Here is a 23,422-nt window from a genome sequence, read left to right on the forward strand (position 1 = left end):
TACTTTGGTTATTGACAGGCGTTGACCATTATGAATAAAGCTTCTATAAATATTGACTGTTTTGTTTTTGTGCCAATGCTGGAGTTGAACTCAGGGTCTGGGCACTATCTCCTAGTTTTTTGATGCCATTGAGCCACAGCTCCCCTTCTGGCTTTTTGGTAGTTAATTGAAGGTAAGAGCCTCATGGACCTTCCTGTAGTAACTGGCTTTGATCCATGATCCACAGATTTCAGCCTCCTGAGTAACTAGGATTATAGGTGTGAACAACTGGCTCGTGGCTCTTGTGTTTTGTTTTGTTTTGTTTTAAATCTCACTGGTACAACTGCTCTAATTTCATTGATAATGGTTTAAAAAATTAGTATTGAGGTCTTTATGTTCAGATGTTACATTCAGCATGAGATTAAAAACAGCTAAACCAGTCTTCATGGAATATCTTTCAGACGGGTTTTATAGGCAAGTGAATCAAATCAGTGGCGCTCACAATGCCTCAGACAAGCAAACCCCTTCAAAACCCAAGAAGAAGCAGAATTCAAAAGGACTTGCTCCTTCTGTGGTAAGGTTTCAGAGATATACACACATGAATAGATTTTTTTTTAAACAGATTATCAGGATGTAGTTTAAACTGGCTCAATCTCATGATCCCCTCAAATTTAGCTTCCCAGCAACAGACTTACTTCCAAAGGATTACAGACATATGACCACACCTTATGTGTTTCTCTTTTAAGGAGTTTGTTGGGCATAAAGATGGGTGCTATGGATTAGGTAAATAAAAATAATTTCCATTTGATATCACTACGTTAGCACTTACACAGCACCTACTAAGACTCTCAAACTGATGAGTTATCTAGGGAACATTTTTTAAAAATTAGCTTTCTGGAAGTTATCCTTAGAAACCTTCATGCATTCACATATCTGTGATAAAATAGAATTTATTACCAAAGATAGAGGATACCTAAAGGAACATATTAAGTATAGGGATACAGTTTTTCTGTGGGGAAGAAATCTTTGCATAATAAAAGCTATAGAAAATGTGTTAATTTTTTAATATTTTTAAACATGTAATATAGTATTAATTACATTTAAGAAATATTATTTTATTAATAGCTCAAACTATGCCTTGATACATCTTTTTTTTGTTTTTGAAAAAAATCATTGCTTTCACTTTAATATGTTCCTCTAATATTTTGTTCTTGAGGAAATATGTAATTGTTAAACTATTACAACTTAAGAATGTATCCAAATACAACATAAATAGAAACAGAATGGTCTGTATAGTTCAGATAAAGATAATATATAACCTAGTCATGTAGTGAGATTCTGATCTAGAAGAACTTCTTCTTTTTTTTTTTTTTTTTTTTTTTTTGCCAGTCCTGGGCTTGAGCTCAGGGCCTGAGCACTGTCCTTGGACTTTCTCAAGGCTAGAGCTCTACCACTTGAGCCTCAGCACCACTTCCGGCTTTTTTCTATGTATGTGGTACCAAGGAATCGAACCCGGGTCTTCATGCATGCTAGGCAAGCACTTTAACCACTAGGCCAAACTCCTGGCCCCAAGAACTTCTTTTTTTTTTTTTTTTTTTTTTTTTTGCCAGTCCTGGGCTTGAGCTCAGGGCCTGAGCACTGTCCTTGGACTTTCTCAAGACTAGAGCTCTACCACTTGAGCCTCAGCACCACTTCCGGCTTTTTTCTATATATGTGGTACCGAGGAATCGAGCCTGGGTCTTCATGCATGCTAGGCAAGCACTTTAACCACTAGGCCAAACTCCCGGCCCCTAGAAGAACTTCTTACATAGTAACAATTAAAATTACCTGGTTGTGGTACCCCTTTAACTCTTAGAGGATGCCATCTTTTTCTCATAATTTTTGTGTGTGTGTGTGTGTGTGTGTGTGTGTGTGTGTGTGTGTGTGTGTGTGTGTGTGTGTGTGTGTGTGTGTGTGTGTGTGTGTGTGTGTGTGTGTGTGTGTGTGTGAGCCTGGGGATTTTAACTCAGGACCTGTGCTTTATCCCTGAGCTTTTTCTGCTGAAGGCTAGCCTTCTACCCCTCTACACTATAGTAGCACTTCCTGTTTTCAGGGGGTTAATTGGAGATAAGAGTCTTAGACTTCAGTGCCCCTGCCCTTACTGACTTTGAACCGCAATCCTCAGACTTCAGACTCCTTAGTAGCAAAGAGTATAGATGTGAGCCACTGTCACTCAGCTTTTTCGATACACCTGTATATTGGATAACAACATCTTATGGGTGAAACAGGCACAGAAAAGTTAAATCAATTTCTTGCATTTTGTTTTTGCCAGTCCTGGGCTTGAGCTCAGGGCCTAAGCCCTGTCCTTGGACTTTCTCAAGGCTAGAGCACTACCACTTGAGCCTCAGCACCACTTCCAGCTTTTTTCTATGCATGTAGTACCGAGGAATCGAACCTGGGTCTTCGTGCATGCTAGGCAAGCACTCTACCACTAGGCCAAACTCCCAGCCCTGTCTCTTAGTTTTTTTTGCTCAAGGATAACACTCTGCCACTTGAGCTACAGTTCTACTTACAGTTTTTTTTTTGATAGTTTATTACCATAAGAATCTTATAGACTTTCCTGTTCCCACTGGCTTCAAACAAACCATGATCCTCAGATTGCAGCCACTTGAATAGCTAGGATTACAGACAGGAGCCACTAGTGCCTAGCTTAAATCAGTTTTTTGTAGATAAACATTGCTCATTAGTAAGGAGAATTGCTTAAATCAGTTTTCCATAGATAAACACAGCTCATTAGTAGGGAGATTCTAAGTAGACTCAGACAAAATTTTTTAGTCACCAGTTTCTTAAATAAAGTGCTACCTCAAATGCTATAATGATGTTTGGGTCATTTTTTGCTAATAGGTGTATTGAAAAGAGTTGTGGGGGAGCCATTTTTTAAATACCTTGTTCTCATGATGATAAAGATTGTGATACTCAAGACAGAATTTCCTTCTTTATTTTTCTTATGCTATTAGGATTACCAGCAAAGTGTTACTGTGGTCCTCTTTCAAGATGAGAATACATTAGTTTCAGCAGGAGCTGTGGATGGGTAAGAGACCATGTCTTGATTCTTTTGATAAAGTACCTTTCATGAGCATAAGACAGTCACATTGAGTGACAATTGAGTATTTGTCCTTTTAACTTTTGACATAGTACCTTAGATGAGAAAAGGAATTAGATCACTAGAAAATAAGGAATTAGAGCTTTTGCTCACTCAAATATGAAAAGACATGTTTTACACTTAACACATTGTCTAGCATATAGGTACAGTGTTTGCTTATAGAGAAGGTAGATAGGTAGCTTGTTTGCCACATCACAGTATAATTTACTGATAATTATAGAATATATTTTTATTATTTTTTGGATTTTAACTCTTCAGGTCTAGGAATACTGTTAAAAGAAAAAATCTGGGCCGGGAGTTTGGCCTAGTGGTAGAGTGCTTGCCTAGCATGCACAAAGACCCGGGTTTGATTCCTCGGTACCGCATACATAGAAAAAAGCTGGAAATGGTGCTGAAGCTCAAGTGGTAGAGTTCTAGCCTTGAGAAAGTCCAAGGACAGTGCTCAGGCCCTGAGCTCAAGCCCAGGACTGGCAAAAAAAAAGAAAAGAAAGAAAGAAAGAAAGAAAGAAAGAAAGAAAGAAAAAATCTGAGCCAGGAGTGTGGCCTAGTGGTATAGTGCTTGCCTAGCATGCATGAAGATTCAGGTTTGATTACTCGGTATCACATACATAGAAAAGCCAGAAGTGGTGCTATGGCTCAAGTAGTAGAGCACTAGCCTTGAGAAAGCCCAAGGACAGTGCTCAGGCCTTGAGTTCAAGCCCCAGGACTGGCAAAAAAAAAGGGGGGGTGGTTAAAAAAAGAAATCTGATTTTTGATTATTCTGGAGTAATTAACAAGATTAACATTAAGGCCTAAATACTTCCACATACTTGCAATCTGAACATTTTGGCCTCCAGATAAGTCTGTGGTGTTTGTTCATTGCTTCGTACTTATACCAAGCATTGTAGAAGGTAAGTTGTGAAAAGATATTCTTTAAGTCATACTTCTTTGTCCATTATTGTACGGTTCACTGAAAGGAGACTACCACATAGTTCAGGAAGAAAAGCGTTTTGGGGGGGAAGAGCATTTCACTGAACCTTACAATGATATCTCTAAGCATGTTGCTACCATGACTTATGTTTATAATCCTAGCTAATAAGAAGGCTGAAATAAGGAGGATCGCACTTTGAAGCCAGCTTGGGCAAAAGTTTTTAAGATTACCAGCTCAGCCAGTAAAAAGTTGGGTATGCATGAAATCTCACTCGGAAGCATACATTGGACCACAGTCCAGGTCAGCCTATGCATAAAACAAGACCCTATTTGAAAAATAAGAAAGGCAAAAAGGGCTGAAGGCATAATGGCACTGGTAGAATGCCTGCCAGCTCAAGGCAAAAGCCTTGAGCTGAAGAGTTCAAGGACAGTGCTCAGGCCAAGTTCAAGCCCCACAACCAACAAGAGCAAAAAAGGATAAGAAGTAGAAGTAAAAGATATTACTAGGACTATAAATGGAAGCTTGCTTGTTTCTAATGATACTGCTTTTTTTTTTTTTGGCCAGTCCTGGGCTTGAGCTCAGGGCCTGAGCTCTGTCCTGGACCTTCTCAAGGCTAGAGCTCTGCCACTTGAGCCTCAGCACCACCTCTGGCTTTTTTCTATGTATGTGGTACCAAGGAATCGAACCAGGGTCTTCATGCATGCTAGGCAAGCACTCTACCACTAGGCCAAACTCCTGGCCTGATACTGCTATTTTATACTGAAATTTTATATATCAAGTTTGTTTGCCTATAATAGAAGTAGAGGGATAGACAAGTATCTCAATAGAATAATGAAAAATATTTTTCCCCTTTCACAGGAAAATGTGTCTGGACTACTTAAAGAGCTATGTATAAAGATATAGCCAAAGGAACAGAATTTGCTTCTTATGATGTCAAAGGGCAAATGCAGATTATTAAAGGATTAGGAAATGTTTTTCCTAAAAACAATGGAACAGTTACTATCAGCATCCAAACTTTATCTTCCTTTTCCGCTCCTTTGGAATAAACTGCAGTGACCCATCACTGGGTCAAATCACATCTGTTTCCGTTCTGTCAGCATTATAAGCTTGACATTGGAAACAATAGTATGACATAAATTTATTTCCCAATGAGATGTTCTTGCTATACCTGGTAAATGTGGCAGAGCAGTTAGATTAAAAATCAATTCACAATGTAAGTAAAAGTCTTTGGGATGGGAGACTTAGAAAATAAATATTTGTCTTGGGTTTTAGGATCATCAAAGTTTGGGATTTACGTAAGAATTACACTATTTACCGACAAGAACCCATAGCGTCCAAATCTTTCCTGTATCCAGGTAGCAGCACTCGAAAACTGGGTAAGTCTTTTCATTGTTACAATGCTTTTGGAAGGAAATAGGAATTTTTGTTAAATGGCTTTTTAAAATACCAGGCTCATTTTCAGCAATATACAATTGAGAAGCTTTGATATATTTATAGTTGTGTCTTTAAAGTTCTAGTGTTTCTTCATATGCTATTTGTGTGCCTAAATTTTAGCCTTAAGTCTACTCACAATCATTAGGCTATACTAACTAAAGTTTTCTTCTAGGATACTCAAGTCTGATTTTAGATTCTACTGCCTCTACTTTATTTGCTAATTGCACAGATGACAACATTTATATGTTCAATATGACTGGATTAAAAACTTCTCCAGGTAAGATATTAAATCATTTGAATTCTCTTACCAGGAAATTAACTTCAGGTTTTTTGCTAATGATAGCTTAATGTCTTTATTTTCTTAAAAAAAAAAACAAAAACTTGTTAAATTATATGAAGACTTTGGTGTCTTTAGTTCCATTGATAGTATTAAGGGTATACTTCTCTTGCAATCATTTACAAATGCAGAATCCTATTATTTGTGGTGACATAATAATCTCCTGAAATTGTGCCCTTTGATCTATTTGGATTATCTAAATTTTCTATGTAATAAGCTTGCAGAGTTTAGAGAATGATTTTCTGTTCAACTTTGGTCTTCTTTGGAAACTGTTAGTTTAAAAGGTGGAATTTTCAGCCCTTCTTCCCTCTTTACACTCTTCTTTTTATGTTGGATATAGGCCATTTTATCTCTGGAAATGTTTTCTCATAACCTCACCTTTCTTTTTTCTCCTCAAAAATAGAATCTGACACGTAAAACTAACAAAAGGAAGTTAGGGAAGTTATTTAGGTTACATTACTTCTAAGCATACCATCCATTATTTAAGTATGATACTTACTAGTGGCCTGGTTTTTTTCCTTAGGACTAGTAGCTACGTGGAGAGATGCTAGATATGCTGATAAGATTTTTTTTTTTTTTTTTTTTTTTTTGCCAGTCCTGGGGCTGGGCACGATTCTTGCCTTTCTCAAGGCTAGCACTAGTGCAACATAGACCCTGTATGAAACAACAAAAACAACTACTACTTGGGAGGTAGAGATGGAACAGCTAAAGCAAAAAGTTAGAGATGCCCATTTTAAGAAAAGAGCAAGCGTGGTGGCCCTTGCTTTTGATCGTGATTTCAAGGCAAGTTGTAGGTAGAATGATGAAGGTTCAGTCTAACCTCATTGACAGAATAGAAGATCCTGTCTAAAAAGTGACTTACAAGCCGGAAGTGGTAACTCACGCCTGTAATCCTAGCTGAGATCTGAGGATCTTGGTTCAAAGCCAGCCCAGGCACCAAAGTCCCTGAGGCTCTTATCTCCAATTAACCACTAGAAAACCAGAAGTGGTGCTGTGGCTCAAGGGGTAGGGTGGTAGCCTTGAGCTGAAGAGCTCAAGGACAGTGCCCAGGCCCAGAGTTCAAACCTCATGACCAAAAAAATGACAAGCAAAAAGGGTTTGGAAGTATAGTTGAAATGATACAACACTTCAATTTTAGTGCTAAATTGAGCTAAGGCTAACATGAATTTTTTTTTTAGTTATTTTGTTTTTTTGTGGGTCATGGAGCTTGAAGGCTTAGGCGCTGCCCCTGAGCTCTTTAGCTCAATGCTACCGCCCTACCCTGAGCTAATTGAGTTAATTGGAGTTATTTGGAGATAAGAGTCTTAGGTCCTACCCTGAGTTAATTGGAGATAAGAGTCTTAGGTCCTTTTGTGCCTGGGCTGGCTTTGAACCTTCATCCTCAGATCTCAGCCTCCTGAGTAGCTAGGGTTTCAGGCATAAGCCACCATGCTAAAGTAGATATTAAAAGGGAATACACTTCAGTCATTTCCAGTCCAGCAGAGGGCAATAAAAACAAGTTTAGTAGGAAATTCAGACTATAATTCCCATTCATAGTTTAGAGTCGAGAATGAATAATTGCAATTTTGGAGCAGTAAAGGAGCCTCTTTATTTTGCAAGATTTATCTGTCGTAGAAATTTATAGTTAAGCAGAGTTTATGAGATTGGATCTAATAGCCTCTTTTTATAAGAGGCTGTTTCTTGACACTATTTTAGTAGTATAAAACATATTCAAATATGTATATGCTGTCTGTGTTCATTAAACCACTAAAAGCAACACAAAACAAGCAATTTGTTTTCTTCCCTCTGGCAGTGGCTGTCTTCAATGGACACCAGAACTCTACCTTTTATATTAAATCCAGTCTTAGTCCAGATGATCAGTTTTTAGTCAGTGGTTCAAGTGATGAAGCTGCTTATATCTGGAAGGTAAGTTACCAAACTACTCCTATGAATGTGAGTGGAGTTACCTTTTGAATATTTTTTTCTGTCCAATGTGAGATAAATTTAACATAAGTATTATTGGCTTTTTCTGCATCAAATGTTTGAGAAAGGTTGTTTGGCTGACTATACAGAAGCTATCAGAAAATATGTATGTTTTGTTTATGATTATAGTTTACCAGAAGACAATATTCTATAGCCTCTGTAACATCTTTTCTTGCTTTCTAAAAGCCACATGTCCCAACTCTAAAATACTCAGGGCTCAGGGCCTGAGCACTGTCCCTGAATTTTCTCAAGGCTAGGGCTCTACCACTTGAGCCACAGTACCACTTCTGGCTTTTTGCTACATATGTGGTACCAAGGAATCAAACCTGGGTCTTCGTGCATGCTAGGCAAGCACTCTACCACTAGGCCAAACTCCCAACCCCTAAAATACTCAATTCCTAAGATCTAGCACCTAAATCACCCATAGAATATCCTTGAAAAAGTCACTCAAAATTATTTGGATAGTTGGATTATTTGATAAAAGGTGACGTATATTGTATGTATGTGTGTATGCATGTATGCATGCGTACACATAAGCCATAAAGAGTAAAAGTAAGACATTTGCAGGAAAATGGATAAATCTGGAGTTCATGTTAAGCAAAATCAGACAGATACAGAAGATAGTCTGAATGCTTTTTCTAATAACACAGACTTTAGTCTTAAACAAACGATAGGCTTATACGTATACAGTTATGTGTGTGTGTTCACAGATAGAGAACATGATTGTAATTGTGGGCCATGTGGAGAGAAAATAAAAGAATGTTAAAGGGTAAATAATATAGAAATACATTGGGTCTATGCATGAAGGTGGCATAAGAAAAATCACCAAAAGCTGGGATGTGAAGAGAGAGCAATAGAGGGGTTCATCTGAGTACAGTATAAAAATGTATGCATAAAATTCTACACTGTAACAAAATATAAAATTGTATGTAATATATGCAATTAATATACACTAAAAATGAATGATAAACATGTATAACAGGTTTTACTGGGAGGTAGATACCCATGAGAGCAAGAGTACTAACCCAAAAATTTTGATGCGTGTATATTCAAAATAAAATGTAAGTAAAAAATTATATAGTCAGGGGCCAGGAGTTTGGCCTAGTGGTAGAGTGCTTGCGTAGCATGCACGAACACCCAAATTTGATTCCTCAGTACCACATACGTAGAAAAAAGCCAGAAGTGGTGCTGAGGCTCAAGTGGTAGAGCTGTAGCCTTGACAAAATCCAAGGACAGTGCTCAGGCCCTGAGCTCAAGCCCAGAACTCACCAAAAAAAGAAAAAAAAATGTGTGGGGAAAAAATGAAATCATTTGTTTTTAAGGAAGGTGAAGATAGAAGGGATGTTGTACACACTTACGTAAATATCAATAAAATCCCTTTGTATAACCAATATATGCTTCTGAAGATAAATTTGAAAAGAAGTAATGAAAAATAATCACATTATATTTTCTCTTCAGGCTGTTTTTTTTTTCTTGCCAGTCCCAGGGCTTGAGCTTAGTGCCTGAGTACTATATCCTTGGGCTTTCTCAAGGCCAAGTGCTCTACCACTTGAGCCACAGCACCACTTCTAGCTTTTTCTATGTCTGTGGTACCAAGGAATCGAACCCAGCTCTTCATGAATGCTAGGCAAACACTCTTACCACTCCAGTCCCTTCTTCAGGCTATTAAAGTAGATACAATTACTTTGTATATTTCATATATATATATATTATACATACACACACACACTTTTTGGTACTGAGGCTTGAACTCCAGGTCTTGCGCTTTCTCTTCCACTTGAACCATGTCCCTACCTATTCCTTCTTGGAATTCTTCCCTCCTTTCCTTTATTCTTTTTTTTTTGGTTGGGGGGGGCATCATGGGGTTTGAACTCTGGGGCTTGGGTGCTGGCCCTGAGCTCTTCAGCTCAAGGTTACCACCCCTAACCCTTGAACCACAGCCCTACTTCTTGTTTTATTTGTTTTTTGGTGAGTCATGGGGCTTGAACTGTGGGCCTTGCACTGTCTCCAGATTTTCAGCTCAAGGCTACCCCATTGAGCCAAGCCACACTTCCTGTTTTCTAAAGATTAATTGGAGATAAAAGTCTCAAGTCCTTTTGTGCTGGGCTGGCTTTGAATCTTGATCCTCAGATCTCAGCCTCCTGAGTAACTAGTTACAGGTGTGAACACCATACCTGACTCCTTTCCTTTATTCTTACAGTACTGGGTTTGAATTCCTTTTTACTTTTCAGATAGGCTTTTATACTTGTTTTCCTAAGCTAGCCTTAAAAGTTCCATCCTCCAGAGTGATGCAGCTCACACCTGTAATCCTAACTACTCAGGTGGCTGAAATCTGAGAATGAGGTTCTCAAAGCCAGGCGAGCACTACAAAGTCAAGACACTCTTATCTTCAGTTAATCACTAGAAAATGGGAAGTGGGGCTTGGCTCAAGGGGTAGGGTGCTACCCTTGAGCTGAAGAGCTCAGTTATAGCGCCCAGGCCCAGAATTCAAGCCTCATGACCCCCAGCCCCCCACCAAAAAAAAGTTCCATCCTCTACTTACATGTGTGAGCTACCACATATCCTTGTAAAATATAATTTATAATAACAACCTGGCACTGGAGGCTCATGTCTGTAATCCTAACTACTCAAGAGGCTGAGATCTGAGGATCACAATTCCAAGTCAGCCCTGGCAGGAAAGTCTGTAAGATTCTTCTTTCCAATTAGCTAGCAAAAAAGCTATAAATAAATCTGGCTTAAGTGGTAATGAGCTAGCCTTGAATGTAAAAGCTTAGTAACAGGGCCCAGTTCCCACGACTTGCTGGCATGTCCACACTTACACACATTGATACTATTATTGAATATTTTAAGAAATTCAAAGCTGTTAATTTGAAGTAATGGAAAAAAGATCCTAGGAGGAAGCACAAAAAAGTGATTTCTGTATGCCTAGAGTTGGAAAAATGCAACAGTACCTCATATTATGTAAAAGCTTTTAGTAACAATATCCTAAATGCAGAAGATGGAGATAGGATTCTACCCAGAATACTTTATGTTGTGCCTGCCTCTTTCCCCAGGATTTATTTTGGCGAGTCCTGGGCTTGAGCTCAGGGCCTAAGCACTGTCCTTGGACTTTCTCAAGGCTAGAGCTCTACCACTTGAGCCTCGGCACCACTTCTGGCTTTTTTCTATGTGTGTGGTACTAAGGAATTGAACCTGGGTCTTCGTGCATTCTAGGCAAGCACTCTTCCACTAGGCCAAACGCCCAGCCCCTTTCCCCAGGTTTTTTTTTTTTTTAAAAACTGCTATTGTATTTTTTCTTTTTTTAAAATGGTAATTAATAGAAGGGCCACAATTATATTGACCAAATAGAAGATGCATTACTTCACAAACATTGATACCCCTTCTCATGTTTTTATCCCCATGTCCCTCTCCACAGTACCTCCCCTCATCTTGTTTTCCCCTTTCCCCATCCTATTTCAAATAAACAAATAAATGTATATACAATAATACTAGATAACAAGGTAAGATACTGTAACAATGTGCTATTGTATTTTTAAATGAAGATTTGGTAATAAATCTTCAACTTATACCTGAGACTCCATCTTATAAAATAGTTATTGCCTAGTTCCCTCTGTCAAATTCTTCCTTTGGCTTTGTAAATATGTGTGATTAGTACTAAGACCTCTGTCTTACCTTTAAATTTGACTTTCAAATTTGGACTTAGACTTATTTTTTTGCTTTTCTCTTCTGTCCTCACTATCTTACCTACATTTCTCTACATTGAACCTCTAGCTTACTTAGAGAACTTTAGTATTAAGTCTCTATCTTTTGAGATCTCTTTCTTAAGAAAAAATCCAGAAGCCAGAAATTTCATATCAAAAACTGAAAAGATTATGCAAAAAACCCTATAAACTATATATTCTTTTTTTTTTTTTAATCCTGGGGCTTGAACTCAGGGCCTGACTGAGCACTGTCCTTGGTCTTTCCTCAAGGCTAGCGCTCTAGCCACTTGAGCCACAGCGCCACTTCTGGCTTTTCTATGTATATGGAATCGAATCCATGCATACTAGACAATCGAATCATGCATACTAGACAAGCACTCTACCACTAGGCCATACTCCTGGCCACCGTATATTCTTATATAATCATATTAGGTACATTCTTTAATTCTATATATTAGTTATATGCTATGTTATATGTGTATGTACATACATAGAATTTTGTTGTTGGTTAATTATTCTGGTCTTCTCTAGCACAAAAGCCTTTTAGAATATTATTTTAGTGGGCCGGGAGTTTGGCCTAGTGGTTAAAGTACTTGCCTAGCATGCATGAAGACCCGGGTTCGATTCCTTGGTACCACATACATAGAAAAAAGCTGGAAGTGGTGCTGAGGCTCAAGTGGTAGAGCTCTAGCCTTGAGAAAGTCCAAGGACAGTGCTCAGGCCCTGAGCTCAAGCCCAGGACTGGCAAAAAAAAAAATATATATATTATTTTAGTGAATGAGAGTTGAGGGGTGTGCTTCCCTTTAGAGATACATGCTAAAAAGGATACTTGGCTGTTGTTTCTAACCCATTTTCAGACATCCAGTCAGTGATCACCACATACATCAGTGATCCTTTGTAAATTCTAGATTGAGTCACATGTTGCCACTGAATTGCGTGGTGCAGACGTGATGTTCCCTTGCCTGTCCACACAGTCCAATTCAGTGTGCAAGTCTTGATATTTGAGATCCTGGCAAACTTGCTGCTCCTAATATTGAATTTGCCTAGTGAGGTAGTTCAGTTTCTGTTTTTCGTGATTAAAATAATGGGTATGAGAGGTGGTAGTTTGTGATTTCATACAAGCTGGTTGTTTCAACTTTTTTTTTTAGTGAAATATTTTTCTGTGCTTAAAAGCACAAGAAAGCAGAAAAAGAAAGGAGAGGGTGGTTGTTTCATCTTAAAAACAAGAGGACAGCATTTTAGTCCTCATAATTACCCAGCAATGATAAGATGTAATATCTTTAATCTCCTGCCTATTATCCCACCCTGACACCTACCTCCTCTTCTTGCCTAATTTGTTTATGATAGAGCTACTAAATAATATTGGAGTGGTTATAAATAAACTGATTTGGCATAGCCATTCTACCGCTGACTGGCGAAATATTGAGCCTGACACTTTAGGAAGTGTAAATGATCTCATGGCAGAAATAAAGAGTAGATTTGGTTTCCAGCTGGATAGCATGAGATTTTGTGAGGAAAAGTGATATTTTTTTTTTGTATGTTTAAGTACACAGAGTGCTTTGAAAGACTTGAAGGTTAGAGTTAATTTACTTCTAGAGATACCCTTGTCATTTTAATTTTGAGATTCCTTCTGCCTTGAATATCCTGTGAAATATATGAGGGGACATTTTCTGTTTGACTGTCTCCAAAATACTTAGATGGAAATGTCTCTTAGACTTTAAAATAATGACCTTCCTACTTAAAGGAAAAAGGAGCTTAAAAATGAAGTAATTGTGGTAATATTTTTTTAAATATACTTTTTTTGGGGGGTAGGGGTTGTAGAGCATGAACTCAGAGCCTGGGAGCTATCTGTAAGCTTTTTCACTCAAGGCTAGTGCTCTATCACTTTGAGCCACAATGCCACTTTCAGTTTCCAGTTAGTTAGTTAGTTAGTTAGTTAGTTAGTTAGTTAGTGAAAATCGTCTCACAGACTTTCCTACCCGGGCTGGTTTTAAACCAGATCTTAGCTTCTTTAGTAGCTAGAATTACAGACAGGCATGAGCCTTACTAAATATACACTTGTGGCTACCAGACTTGTGTGGGTTTAAGGTGCAGAGAAACAACAATCAATCCATGGGGATGGGAGTTTTGCCTAGTGGTTAGAGCACTTGCCTAGCATGTATGGAGACCCGGGTTCAATTCCTTGTACCACATACATAGAAATAAAAAAATCTGGAAGTGGTGGTGTGGCTCAAGTGGTAGAGCACTACCCGGAGGAAAGTCCAAGGCCAGTGCCCAGGCCCTGAGTTCAAGCCCGAGGACTGGCAAAAAAAAAAAAAGAAAAAGAAATAATGATCATTCCAAATGGAAGATGGGGATTCCTGTGACAAAAAGTCCTTTCTAGAATAGGTTCCCCCTGTGAAATAATGATACTCTTTGGCATTGTTAGAGTAGGTGGTAAGACCTTTGTAGGTACTGAAAAAGCTACTTTTCTAATAAATATTAATTCATTCCCAAAGTCAAATTGGACTGCTCCTTGTGATTAGAATCATTGCATATGTTGTTGCCATGTAACACAAGAAGAGCAATAAAAACTGAGTTAGGCCTGGCACTGGTATCTCACACCTATAATACTAACTATTCAATAGGCTGAGTTCTGAGGATCTCAACTTGAAGCCAACCTACACAGAAAGGTCCATGATACTCATCCCCAATAACTCAGAGTAAGCTGGAAGTAGCACTGGCCTTGAGCAAAAAGAAGATCAAGGACGGCAACCCAGGCCTTCAAGCCTCAGGACTGGCATAAGTCTCTCAACTGTAATCTAAGAAATCTATTAGTTTACCAAGTCATTTTTATAGCTACTCTTTCCACAGTTGTCTCTACTTCATACAAATGAATCCATATGTCAAGTCTGGGAAAAAATGAATAGAGAATAACTTCCTTGCTTTTTTTTTCCCCAAACATGTGGAAATGAAGGTTTATATTCTATTGTTTGGATTGATTCCTGTGGCCTATTAAAGCTATTGAATGAGTTGTACAATGTTATTAAATCATAGTACTAATGGCATTCAATGGTGTTGAAATGTTTCTTAGTAACCTGGGCAGTTCAGCACAATTATATTTTTTTACTAATAACACTTGCTTGAAAATTTAACTTTTCTTTAAGCAAATTAACTGAAAATATTTTTCTATTACAATACCATGTAAATTTCAGCTTTTATATCCTTCAGTTATCTGACTCAAAATGAAAGGATAACTTTGGTTTTTCTGGGAGGAAGATTCTCCTCTTATCCCAAGAGAGCTGGTAGCATGTTTCAGATATCTGCAGGATTCACAGTTAATTTAGTGTTCCTGGAAGTAACTGACTAGAGAAGCTCTGAAAATACCCAAGCCATGTAACAACAGGACTAGCTAATCTATTTAAGGTGTAGTACCTAGCAACTGAACCTCTATCCTTCCAGAAAGTTAACTCACTAAAAAAATGTCAGTCTTGAATTTTAGTCAAAACATATTTAGCTAGGTAGTCCTTATTGGAAGTAAGTAGTATGTTTGGATATCTAAGTTCATCTTCATATTACCTATTTTGGACTATTTTGAAAATTGCATTTTTTCAGATCGGTAACAGAAATTATATTGCCCCTTGGAACTCTTATTTTCTGAACTATAATAACTAGGCAAATTTAGAGGCCTTGCTAATGGCCCTAAAGCACTTAAAAGGTCCACGGGTAGAATGTGGGCTACTTAACACTGCTTTGCTTACTTGTTTCTTTTTGGTTGTACTAGGTCTCTCTACCCTGGCATCCTCCGACCGTGCTCCTGGGTCATTCTCAAGAGGTCACATCTGTGTGCTGGTGTCCATCTGACTTTACAAAGGTTTGGAACAAGTCTCTATAATTAGTTTTACATACAGATCACAAGTTTGTAGATCTTTCCAAGGTTTGAGAGATTAGAAGCTTAAAAGAGAGCTACCCGGAATCTGTTATCAATATTACTAATATACCCATGCTATTTTCCTCTCCCAAAAGAATACACTACACTAAAGAATAAGATTGAATTTCTACTTTTCTTCAATTAACTCTCTGTGCCCATATGGAATTAAGTTCTTAAGATTCATCTTAAAATCTAAGATGAAAGAATAGTGTAAAGTGAAAACCACTTTGAGTAAGTAAATGTCCCATTTCACAGATTAGAATGTAAAGTTTTTTAAATAAGATAGAATGTAAATTATCAGATATCAGTAGGTGCTCTGTAAAGAATTATTGTTACCATCATGTAGCATGATTGTGGGGTTTGAAGTATTTCTGGCTGGGCAGTAAAATATGTCTATTTTCTTTTGGCCTCCCAGTAAGGAAAGGAAAAAGTTGCCAGTCTCTTGGGGGCCAAGACTTAAGAGAACGTGTGTTCTTTTTTCTCTTTAGTGACTGAAATAGAGAAATTGCATAAACAAATGCTGAGGAATAGCTCCGGTACCAGTGGCCATTTGCCACAGGCTCTTCCAGCTGGGCTTTCTCTGCCTTAAAAGGCCTGGGACCAAGATCAAGAATGGTCAGATATTTTTAAAGGGGCAAAGGTTATTTTTAACTTCTTTTGGTCTACCAAGTTTACTTTCCCAGATTGCTCCTATACCTATCTGAAAAAGAATCTCCAATAAATGCTTTCATTGTTTTTGCCACAGCCTACTGGGATCATGATCTGAATCTGATAAGAAATTATGCCATTACTTTAGCAATAAGAGAACATTACAGAATTCAGATAAACTGTAGAACCTGAATGTTGATGATACACTGTCATCCATCATTTAACAGAGTACAAAGGATATTTTAATTAAATGTTTTATTGTTGAATAGGTGGTTGTAAAGATAATGTTGCCCTGCTTCATGAAAGAAAATGAAATGAGCCTATTATAGGGTATGTATATGTATACAATGTATGGATAGGTAAGAAATTAACAGTAATAAATATTTCATCAGCAGAAAATACATTAAAAAATAAGCTAGAAAATTTTCTTCTTTAGAAATCTGAAATGATTGCTGAAGTCAAGGAGTGGAGTTCTGCTATATTTCAGATACCATTTTCTGTATTGTTAAAGCAGGAAAAATAATTCTAGTCATAATCCCTTCAGGCATATCTATTTTTCACTCGGTTGTTAATCTCTGAAACTTCACTCCTTTTCTGTTTCTTAGATTGCTACCTGCTCCGATGACAATACACTAAAACTGTGGCGCTTGAATAGAGCCTTAGAGGAGAAACCACTAGGAGATAAACATTCTATAGTAGGTTGGGCCTCTCAGAAGAAAAAAGAGATGAGAGCTGGCCTAGGTAAGGCTATCATGTGTTTACTGATATTTAGTGGATTCATTGGTTTAATCTTGCCTGTGGTGGCTCATGCCTATAATCCTAGCTACTCAGGAGGCTGACATCTGAGAATCAAGGTTCAAAGCTAGCCTGGGCTCAAAAGGACCTGAGACTCTTATCTCCAATTAACCTCTAACCTCTAGAAAATGGGAAGTGGGGCTTGGCTCAAGGGTAGGGAGGTAGCCTAGAGTTAAGGAGCTCAAGGACATGACCCAGGCCCAAGGGGAGGGTGGTAGCCTTGAACTGAAATGCTCAGGGACAGTGCCCAGGCCAAATTCAAGCCCTATGAGCCACAAAAGAAAAAAAAACAGTACCATCTTCTTGGCATGCATTCATTCTTTTTAAAAAGAAATACTATTAGCCAAGTGCAGTGGCTCACACCTGTAATCTTAGCTACTCAGGAGGCTGAGACCTGAGGATCAAGGTTCAAAGCCAGCCCAGGCATTAAAGACTATGAGACTTTTTTTGGGGGGGGGTCATGAGACTTGAAGAGAACTCCCCATTTCCTGTTTTTTAGTGATGAATTGGAGATAAGAGTCTCAGTGTCTTTAGTGCCTGAGCTGGATTTGAACCTCAGTCCTCAGATCTCAGCCTCCTGAGTAGCTAGAATTACAGATGAGAGCCACAGAGCCATAGCGCCCACTTAAGAGCCTGAGATTCTTATCTCCAATTAATCATTAAAAAAAGGGAAATGGGACTCTGACTCAAGGAGTGGTGGTAGCCTTGAGCTGAAGAGCTCAGTGACAACGCCCAAGCCCCGAGTTCAAGCCCCATGACCCACAAAAAATAATTAATTTTAAAAATAAAAAGAAATACTATTTAAGCAATGCTATATCAGAATACAGTGCTGGATTTACTCAATTCTTATTTATTAGAAACCTTTTACTGGGCACTGTTCCTAGTTGCTTAGTTTTGTTCAGCAGCAAGCAAAAGATTTACAAATCTCAGATATATAAAGAACTTATATATTAGGAGAGACAAAAAATATGGTGAAGAGTAAAATACGTGTTACAATGAAGTGCTTTGGAAGACAAAAAGGAAGAATGGCAAGGCATGCTGTTAAATTTTTCTAATAGATGGGCAGGAAGTTCTCCATAAAAAAAAGTGAATAAAAAGTAAAGTAACTTAATGAGCCCTGTGGATGTTTTGATAAAGGTATTATAAGCAGACAAAATAGCAAGTACAAGGTCCTAAAACAAGAGTGTTCAAAGAGGCTAATTCAGCATTAGAACCTGTGCTGGAGTCGGCAAAGGAAAGAGAAGAGAAAAGTAGTTGAAAAGAAATTCTCGTCAGCCTTTGGCATTTATTCTCACAGACAAAGAGCCACTAGAGAGTTTTGAACAGAGAAATAGCATGATCTGACTATTAAGTTGAATGTTCTTGCTCTTGTGTTAAAAACAAATTTTAAGGGAATCAAGGTAAAAGCCCAAGGCTTATAAGGCATTGAAATAATCCAAGAAGTGTTAATGGCAACTTAGACCAGAGAAGTAGCAGAAGCCATAAGTCATCCAATCCTGGTGTAGTGATGCACTCAGGAAGCTGAGTTTAAGGCCGGTCTCATCACTTGTCCTGTAGGGTCACAATTTAATTTAGGAGGTAGATGCAAAAACTACAGTACATTGTAAATATTTCTTATAGCTGTATTAATGAAGAGCTTTAAACACCCACTTCCTGTGGGAGAGGAGGAAAACAGTTTGTGAATGCTTCACAATGGAGAGCCTTGAAACATGAGAAGAATTTTTGCCCGGCAAAGAACTGGCCAAAAAAACCACGTGCACAGAGACAATGATGTGACAGTAACACAGCTTGTTCAGGAAGCAGCAATAATCTATAACAGGATCCTAAAGGAGCCTAGTATGTGATAAGACTGAAAAGGTAGGGTGAGACCAGATGGTTAGCCTTCATATATAGAGAAAGAAACTGCAGATGGGTAGATTATTAGTAAACTCTAAAATTCCTCAAAGGAGCTGACTTTCTGCTACCCACCCTGGTACGTGTTAGTGGATCTCATACTTTGCCTGTAAGGGATTGCCAATGTAATGACATGCTGTTAGAAAGAATGCAGTGCGTCTGTGTATATTTTTTTAAAGAGACACAGAGAAAATGATTTTTTTTTTAAAGTTGTGGAGCATGAACATGTAAAATATAAGCTGTGTCTTGAGTTATTTTAAGGAAATACATGTTGATAATTGCACATGTAGAAAATTATGGTACACCTATGAATGTGAGTGAAATGAGAAAATCCAAGAAGACCTTTAACTCGTTCTTCCTTTTCATTCGTTTGAATTTGGAAGTATATATGTAATGAAAGGGGGTCCAAGGGCTTGAATTCTAAGGTCTGAGTGCCATCCCTGACCTGTTTGTGCCTCAGATTCACTTCTAGCCTTATTCAGAAATAAAGTCTCATAAAATTTCCTGCCTAGGCTGGCTTTGAACCATGATACTCAGCTCCTCAGCTTCCTAAGTAGCTAGAATTACAAGTGTGAGCAGCCACTGTTTGAGAATCTTTTTTTTTTTTTTTGCCAGTCCTGGGCTTGAGCTCAGGGCCTGAGCACTATCCTTGGACTTTCTCAAGGCTAGAGCTCTACCACTTGAGCCTCGGCACCACTTTCAGCTTTTTTCTATGTATGTGGTATGAGGAATCGAACCCGGGTCTTCATGCATGCTAGGCAAGCACTTTAACCACTAGGCCAAACTCCCGGCCCTTGAGAATCTTTTATATGAAATTTTATACTTCTATAATGTAGCTACAGTTTAAACTTCAAACGAAAGTTTAAATTTTTGCTCACCTTCAGAGTTAACAAAATCTATTCTTTAACCTCTAGGGTCATAACATCCTGTAGAAAAAGGAAATGCCCCAACTTTTTAACATCTTAGATTTCTATTGACCTGTAGTAAACACTTGGAAGTGTGTGCAATGCAAGTATGAGTAAGTTAGATAGCTCTGAGGAGTACAGAAAGTGAACAACACTGCCTCCTGAAGTGATGACCATAATCAGGCTGTCCTTTCGGTAACACAATATGACAAAGCAAGTGTTTTCCAGTTGTGGTTTTAATGAAAGAGCAATATAAATTTGATTGGTTTTAAGTATGTTTGCAAAGAACATTTAAGCAAACGTTTATTCTGCCCCAAGGCAGAAAATTCACTATTGTTTGAGTAGTAAGAGGCAATGGACAGGCTGGGAGTGCTCACCTAGCATGCCCAGGGCCCTAGGTTCCCTGAATCACATACATAGAAAAGGCTGGAAGTGGTGCTGTAGCTCAAATGGTAGAGTGCTAGCCTTGAGCAAAATAAGGTCAGGGACAGTTCCCAGGCCCAAGCCCAGTTCAAGCCCTAGGAATGGCCAAAAAAAGAAAGCAGGGGGGACAAAAGTTTTAAAACATTTCTTGAAAGAAAACCTAAGTGGATATGTGAAAGAAAAGTTGATTATCACTAATGTATATGTGAGGGTAAATTTGAGAGTGGGATATGGAGTAAGTCTGGAGTCTGTAAGGTACTATGGTGACTATAATTAATAATGTTGCTTTCTTTATTTGAAGACTGAAGAGAAAAAATTTTTTGTATGCGTCATGGGGTTGAACTCTGGGCCTGGACACTGTTTCTAAGCTCTTCAGCTCAAGGCTACCTCCCTACCCTTGAGCCAAGCCCTACTTCCCGTTTCCTAGAGGTTAACTGGAGATAGAAGTCTTCAGGTCCTTTTGGGCTGAGCTGGCTTTGAACCTTGATCCTCAGATCTCAGCCTCCTGAGTAACTAGGATTACAGGCGTGAGCCACTGCTCTCAGCTAAAAGAAAAATTTTTAATGTTTTCACCATGCCAAAAAATAGGTGATATATTATTAGCTTGACTTAATCATTCTACAGTATATATAGAGTGCGTTATATTGTACTCCATAAATACATATATAACAAAAATAATTTCTTAGAGACAAAAAAATTATTCAGTAGTAGTCTTTACTGTAGTCTTTACATAGGCAAATTTTGAGGTATATATTTTATAACATGCTCATATATAGAAATAATACTGTGGTTTACCTGGGCACTTGGAGAGTTTTTTATTTTGTAGATTTTTACGAGTATATAATTTACAACAGGGTAGCTGGAAATCTGATGGTTGGGAATGGAGAAAGGACAGATGGTAGGAATCAAATGATTTGTGTAACCTACTGACTGTCAAATCAAGCCTTGGGTGGTTAACTTAGCTACTATTGTCTGTAAGAATTTGGGGAATTTCTACAGCTTCACTTCTGATGTTCATGATCCTGTCTTCATTTTACAGTAGCAGTAACAAGTAGCCAGAGTACACCTGCCAAAGCACCCAAGGCAAAGAGCACTCCATCCGTTTCCTCCCCGTCATCGGCAGCCTGTGCCCCAAGCTGTTCTGGAGACCTCCCTCTTCCATCAAACACGCCAATGTTGTCCATTAAAACCCCACCTGCCAAGGTTTGGTCTCCCGTCAGCCGAAGGAGCTCCACCTCCTCTGTCTCTCCCAAGCCACTCCCATCTTTCAAGATGTCACTTAGAAATTGGGTGACTCGAACACCTTCCTCATCACCTATCAGTCCACCTGCTTCGGAGACAAAGATCACATCTCCAAGAAAAGCCCTCATTCCTGTGAGCCAGAAATCATCCCAAGCAGACGCCTGCTCTGAGTCTAGAAATAGAGTGAAGAGGCGGCTAGACTCAAGCTGTCTAGAGAGTGTGAAACAAAAGTGCGTGAAGAGTTGCAATTGTGTGACTGATCTAGATGGCCAAGTTGAAAATCTTCATTTGGATCTGTGCTGCCTTGCTGGCAACCAGGAAGACCTTAGCAAGGACTCTGTAAGTCCTGCTAAGTCAAGTAAGATTGAAGGAGCTAGTACAAGTGTCTCTGAGCCTCCGTCTCCTGTCAGTCCTTACACTTCAGAAAGCTGTGCAACACTGCCTCTTCCTTTGAGACCTTGTGGAGAAGGCTCTGAAGTGGTAGGCAAGGAGAATAGCTCCCCAGAGAATAAAAACTGGTTGTTGGCTATGGCAGCCAAACGGAAGGCTGAGGCTTTATCTCCACGAAGTCCATCAGCCCAGACACCCAATTCCAGGAGACAGAGTGGAAAGACATCACCTGGCCCGGTAAGTCCCCTGCAAAGGTAGGATACATTTCCTAACTTGAAGGATTCTAGATACAGTTCCCAAGTCAGAACATTTAAATCTGTTTATTTTTTAGAGTTGCCAGCTTGAACACATACCAATAAAACAGCAGATTTTGCATAGGATTTTTTTTTTTTCATTCCAAAGTGAAAACCTTTTTTCTTTTTTTGTCAGTTGTAGGGCTTGAACTCAGGGCCTACTTGCTATCCCTGAGGCTCTTTGTGCTCAAGGCTAATGCTCTACCATTTGAGCCATAGCACCACTTCCAGTTTTTGGAGGGTGGGTATTTGGAGGTAAGAGTTTCATGGAAACTTTTCTGCCTCAGTCCTGCTGAGTAGCTAGGATTATAGTCATGAACCACTCGCACACTAGCTAACAAAACCTTTTTGGTTCCTAATAGACTTACCTGGTAAATATTTTGGAATTTTAAGTTAATACACTGTTAGAGGTAAGTTAATAAGGTAGTTTTCTTAGAAAAATTCTGAAATTCCTTCTTCTAGGTCACCATTACGCCCAGCTCCATGAGGAAAATCTGTACGTACTTTCATAGGAAGTCTCAAGAAGATTTCTGTAGTCCTGAACACTCGACAGAACTATAGATTCCAGTCTTGAGTGAGTTAACTGAACTTTGGTCCACTAACAATGAAGAGTAGCTCTTTGCTCTTTAAAGAAGTTGCCATCCTTTCATTTTTTTTTGAGAACATCTTTTTATTATACCTACACTGGTTCTGCTTGCAGTACATCACAGTGAGTGCTGTTTAAATTTCATAAAGTGAATTTGCCACTCTAACATTTTGAATGAATACTCTGTACCTTTTAAATTACACACTTTTTATAATAATGACATCTCAGGTTATGAGAGCAGAAGAAGACAATGTCTCCTTATCCTGAAAGTTCACTTACAGTGGATGTCTGGAAGCTACAGGACAGGCCTGTTAGAAGGCAAACTGCTGAAGACATCCCCCATACATCTGGATCTGTCCTGCCTCTAGCAAGCATACATTTATTTGAAATAGATAAATCTTCTCACATGCTTTGTGACTTTTTAAATGTATAAAAATGTCATCGGATTAGCTCCTTTATACTGGTTGTGTTAAAATAAAATTTCTTGATCAAAATGTCTTCATTTTAAATGCAGTAATTAATAAATGAATGTGCACTCTGGAGAAAGTAGGATGCAGAGATATAAAGCTCTGATTCATCATTTTTCCCTGAAATACATCTCTGTGATTTAAGGTCTCCATATTCTTTTTTTTTTTTTTTTTTTTTGTCTTGGGGCTTGAACTCTGGGCCTGGGCACTGTCTCTGAGCTTTTCAACTCAAGGCTACTACCCTACCCTTGAACCACAGCCCAACTCCTATTTTCTAGTGCTTAATTGGAGATAAGAGTCTCAGACTGTAGTGCCCAAGCTGGCTTTGAATTGCAATCCTCAGATCTCAGCCCCCTGAGTAGCTAGGATTACAGGCGTGAGCCACCATGCCCAGCTAAGGTCTCC

The 23,422-nt window shown here is 38.6% G+C and overlaps 1 protein-coding gene across 3 annotated transcripts in view; it reads left to right on the forward strand.

Moving 5' to 3' along the window:
• The window catches only part of LOC150038978 (denticleless protein homolog), a 34,024-nt gene extending 10,976 nt beyond the window's left edge, over nucleotides 1-23,048 (forward strand). For 2 of the 3 annotated variants that reach the window (XM_090328127.1, XM_090328129.1), the window contains exons 7-15: nucleotides 441-553; nucleotides 2,976-3,049; nucleotides 5,304-5,407; nucleotides 5,638-5,742; nucleotides 7,595-7,707; nucleotides 15,229-15,318; nucleotides 16,629-16,764; nucleotides 21,079-21,908; nucleotides 22,427-23,048. In XM_090328127.1, the coding sequence (XP_090184253.1) occupies nucleotides 441-553; nucleotides 2,976-3,049; nucleotides 5,304-5,407; nucleotides 5,638-5,742; nucleotides 7,595-7,707; nucleotides 15,229-15,318; nucleotides 16,629-16,764; nucleotides 21,079-21,908; nucleotides 22,427-22,525 (1,664 nt within the window). In that variant the 3' untranslated portion in view covers nucleotides 22,526-23,048. The remainder of the gene's footprint in view (nucleotides 1-440; nucleotides 554-2,975; nucleotides 3,050-5,303; nucleotides 5,408-5,637; nucleotides 5,743-7,594; nucleotides 7,708-15,228; nucleotides 15,319-16,628; nucleotides 16,765-21,078; nucleotides 21,909-22,426) is intronic. The other variant, XM_090328128.1, reaches the window with a different exon arrangement.
• Nucleotides 23,049-23,422: the final 374 nt, after the last annotated feature.

The sequence above is a fragment of the Megascapheus bottae genome, unplaced genomic scaffold (genome assembly GCF_031878675.1).
Source record: "Megascapheus bottae isolate mThoBot1 unplaced genomic scaffold, mThoBot2.hap1 H_1, whole genome shotgun sequence".
NCBI classification, from domain to species: domain Eukaryota; kingdom Metazoa; phylum Chordata; class Mammalia; order Rodentia; family Geomyidae; genus Megascapheus; species Megascapheus bottae.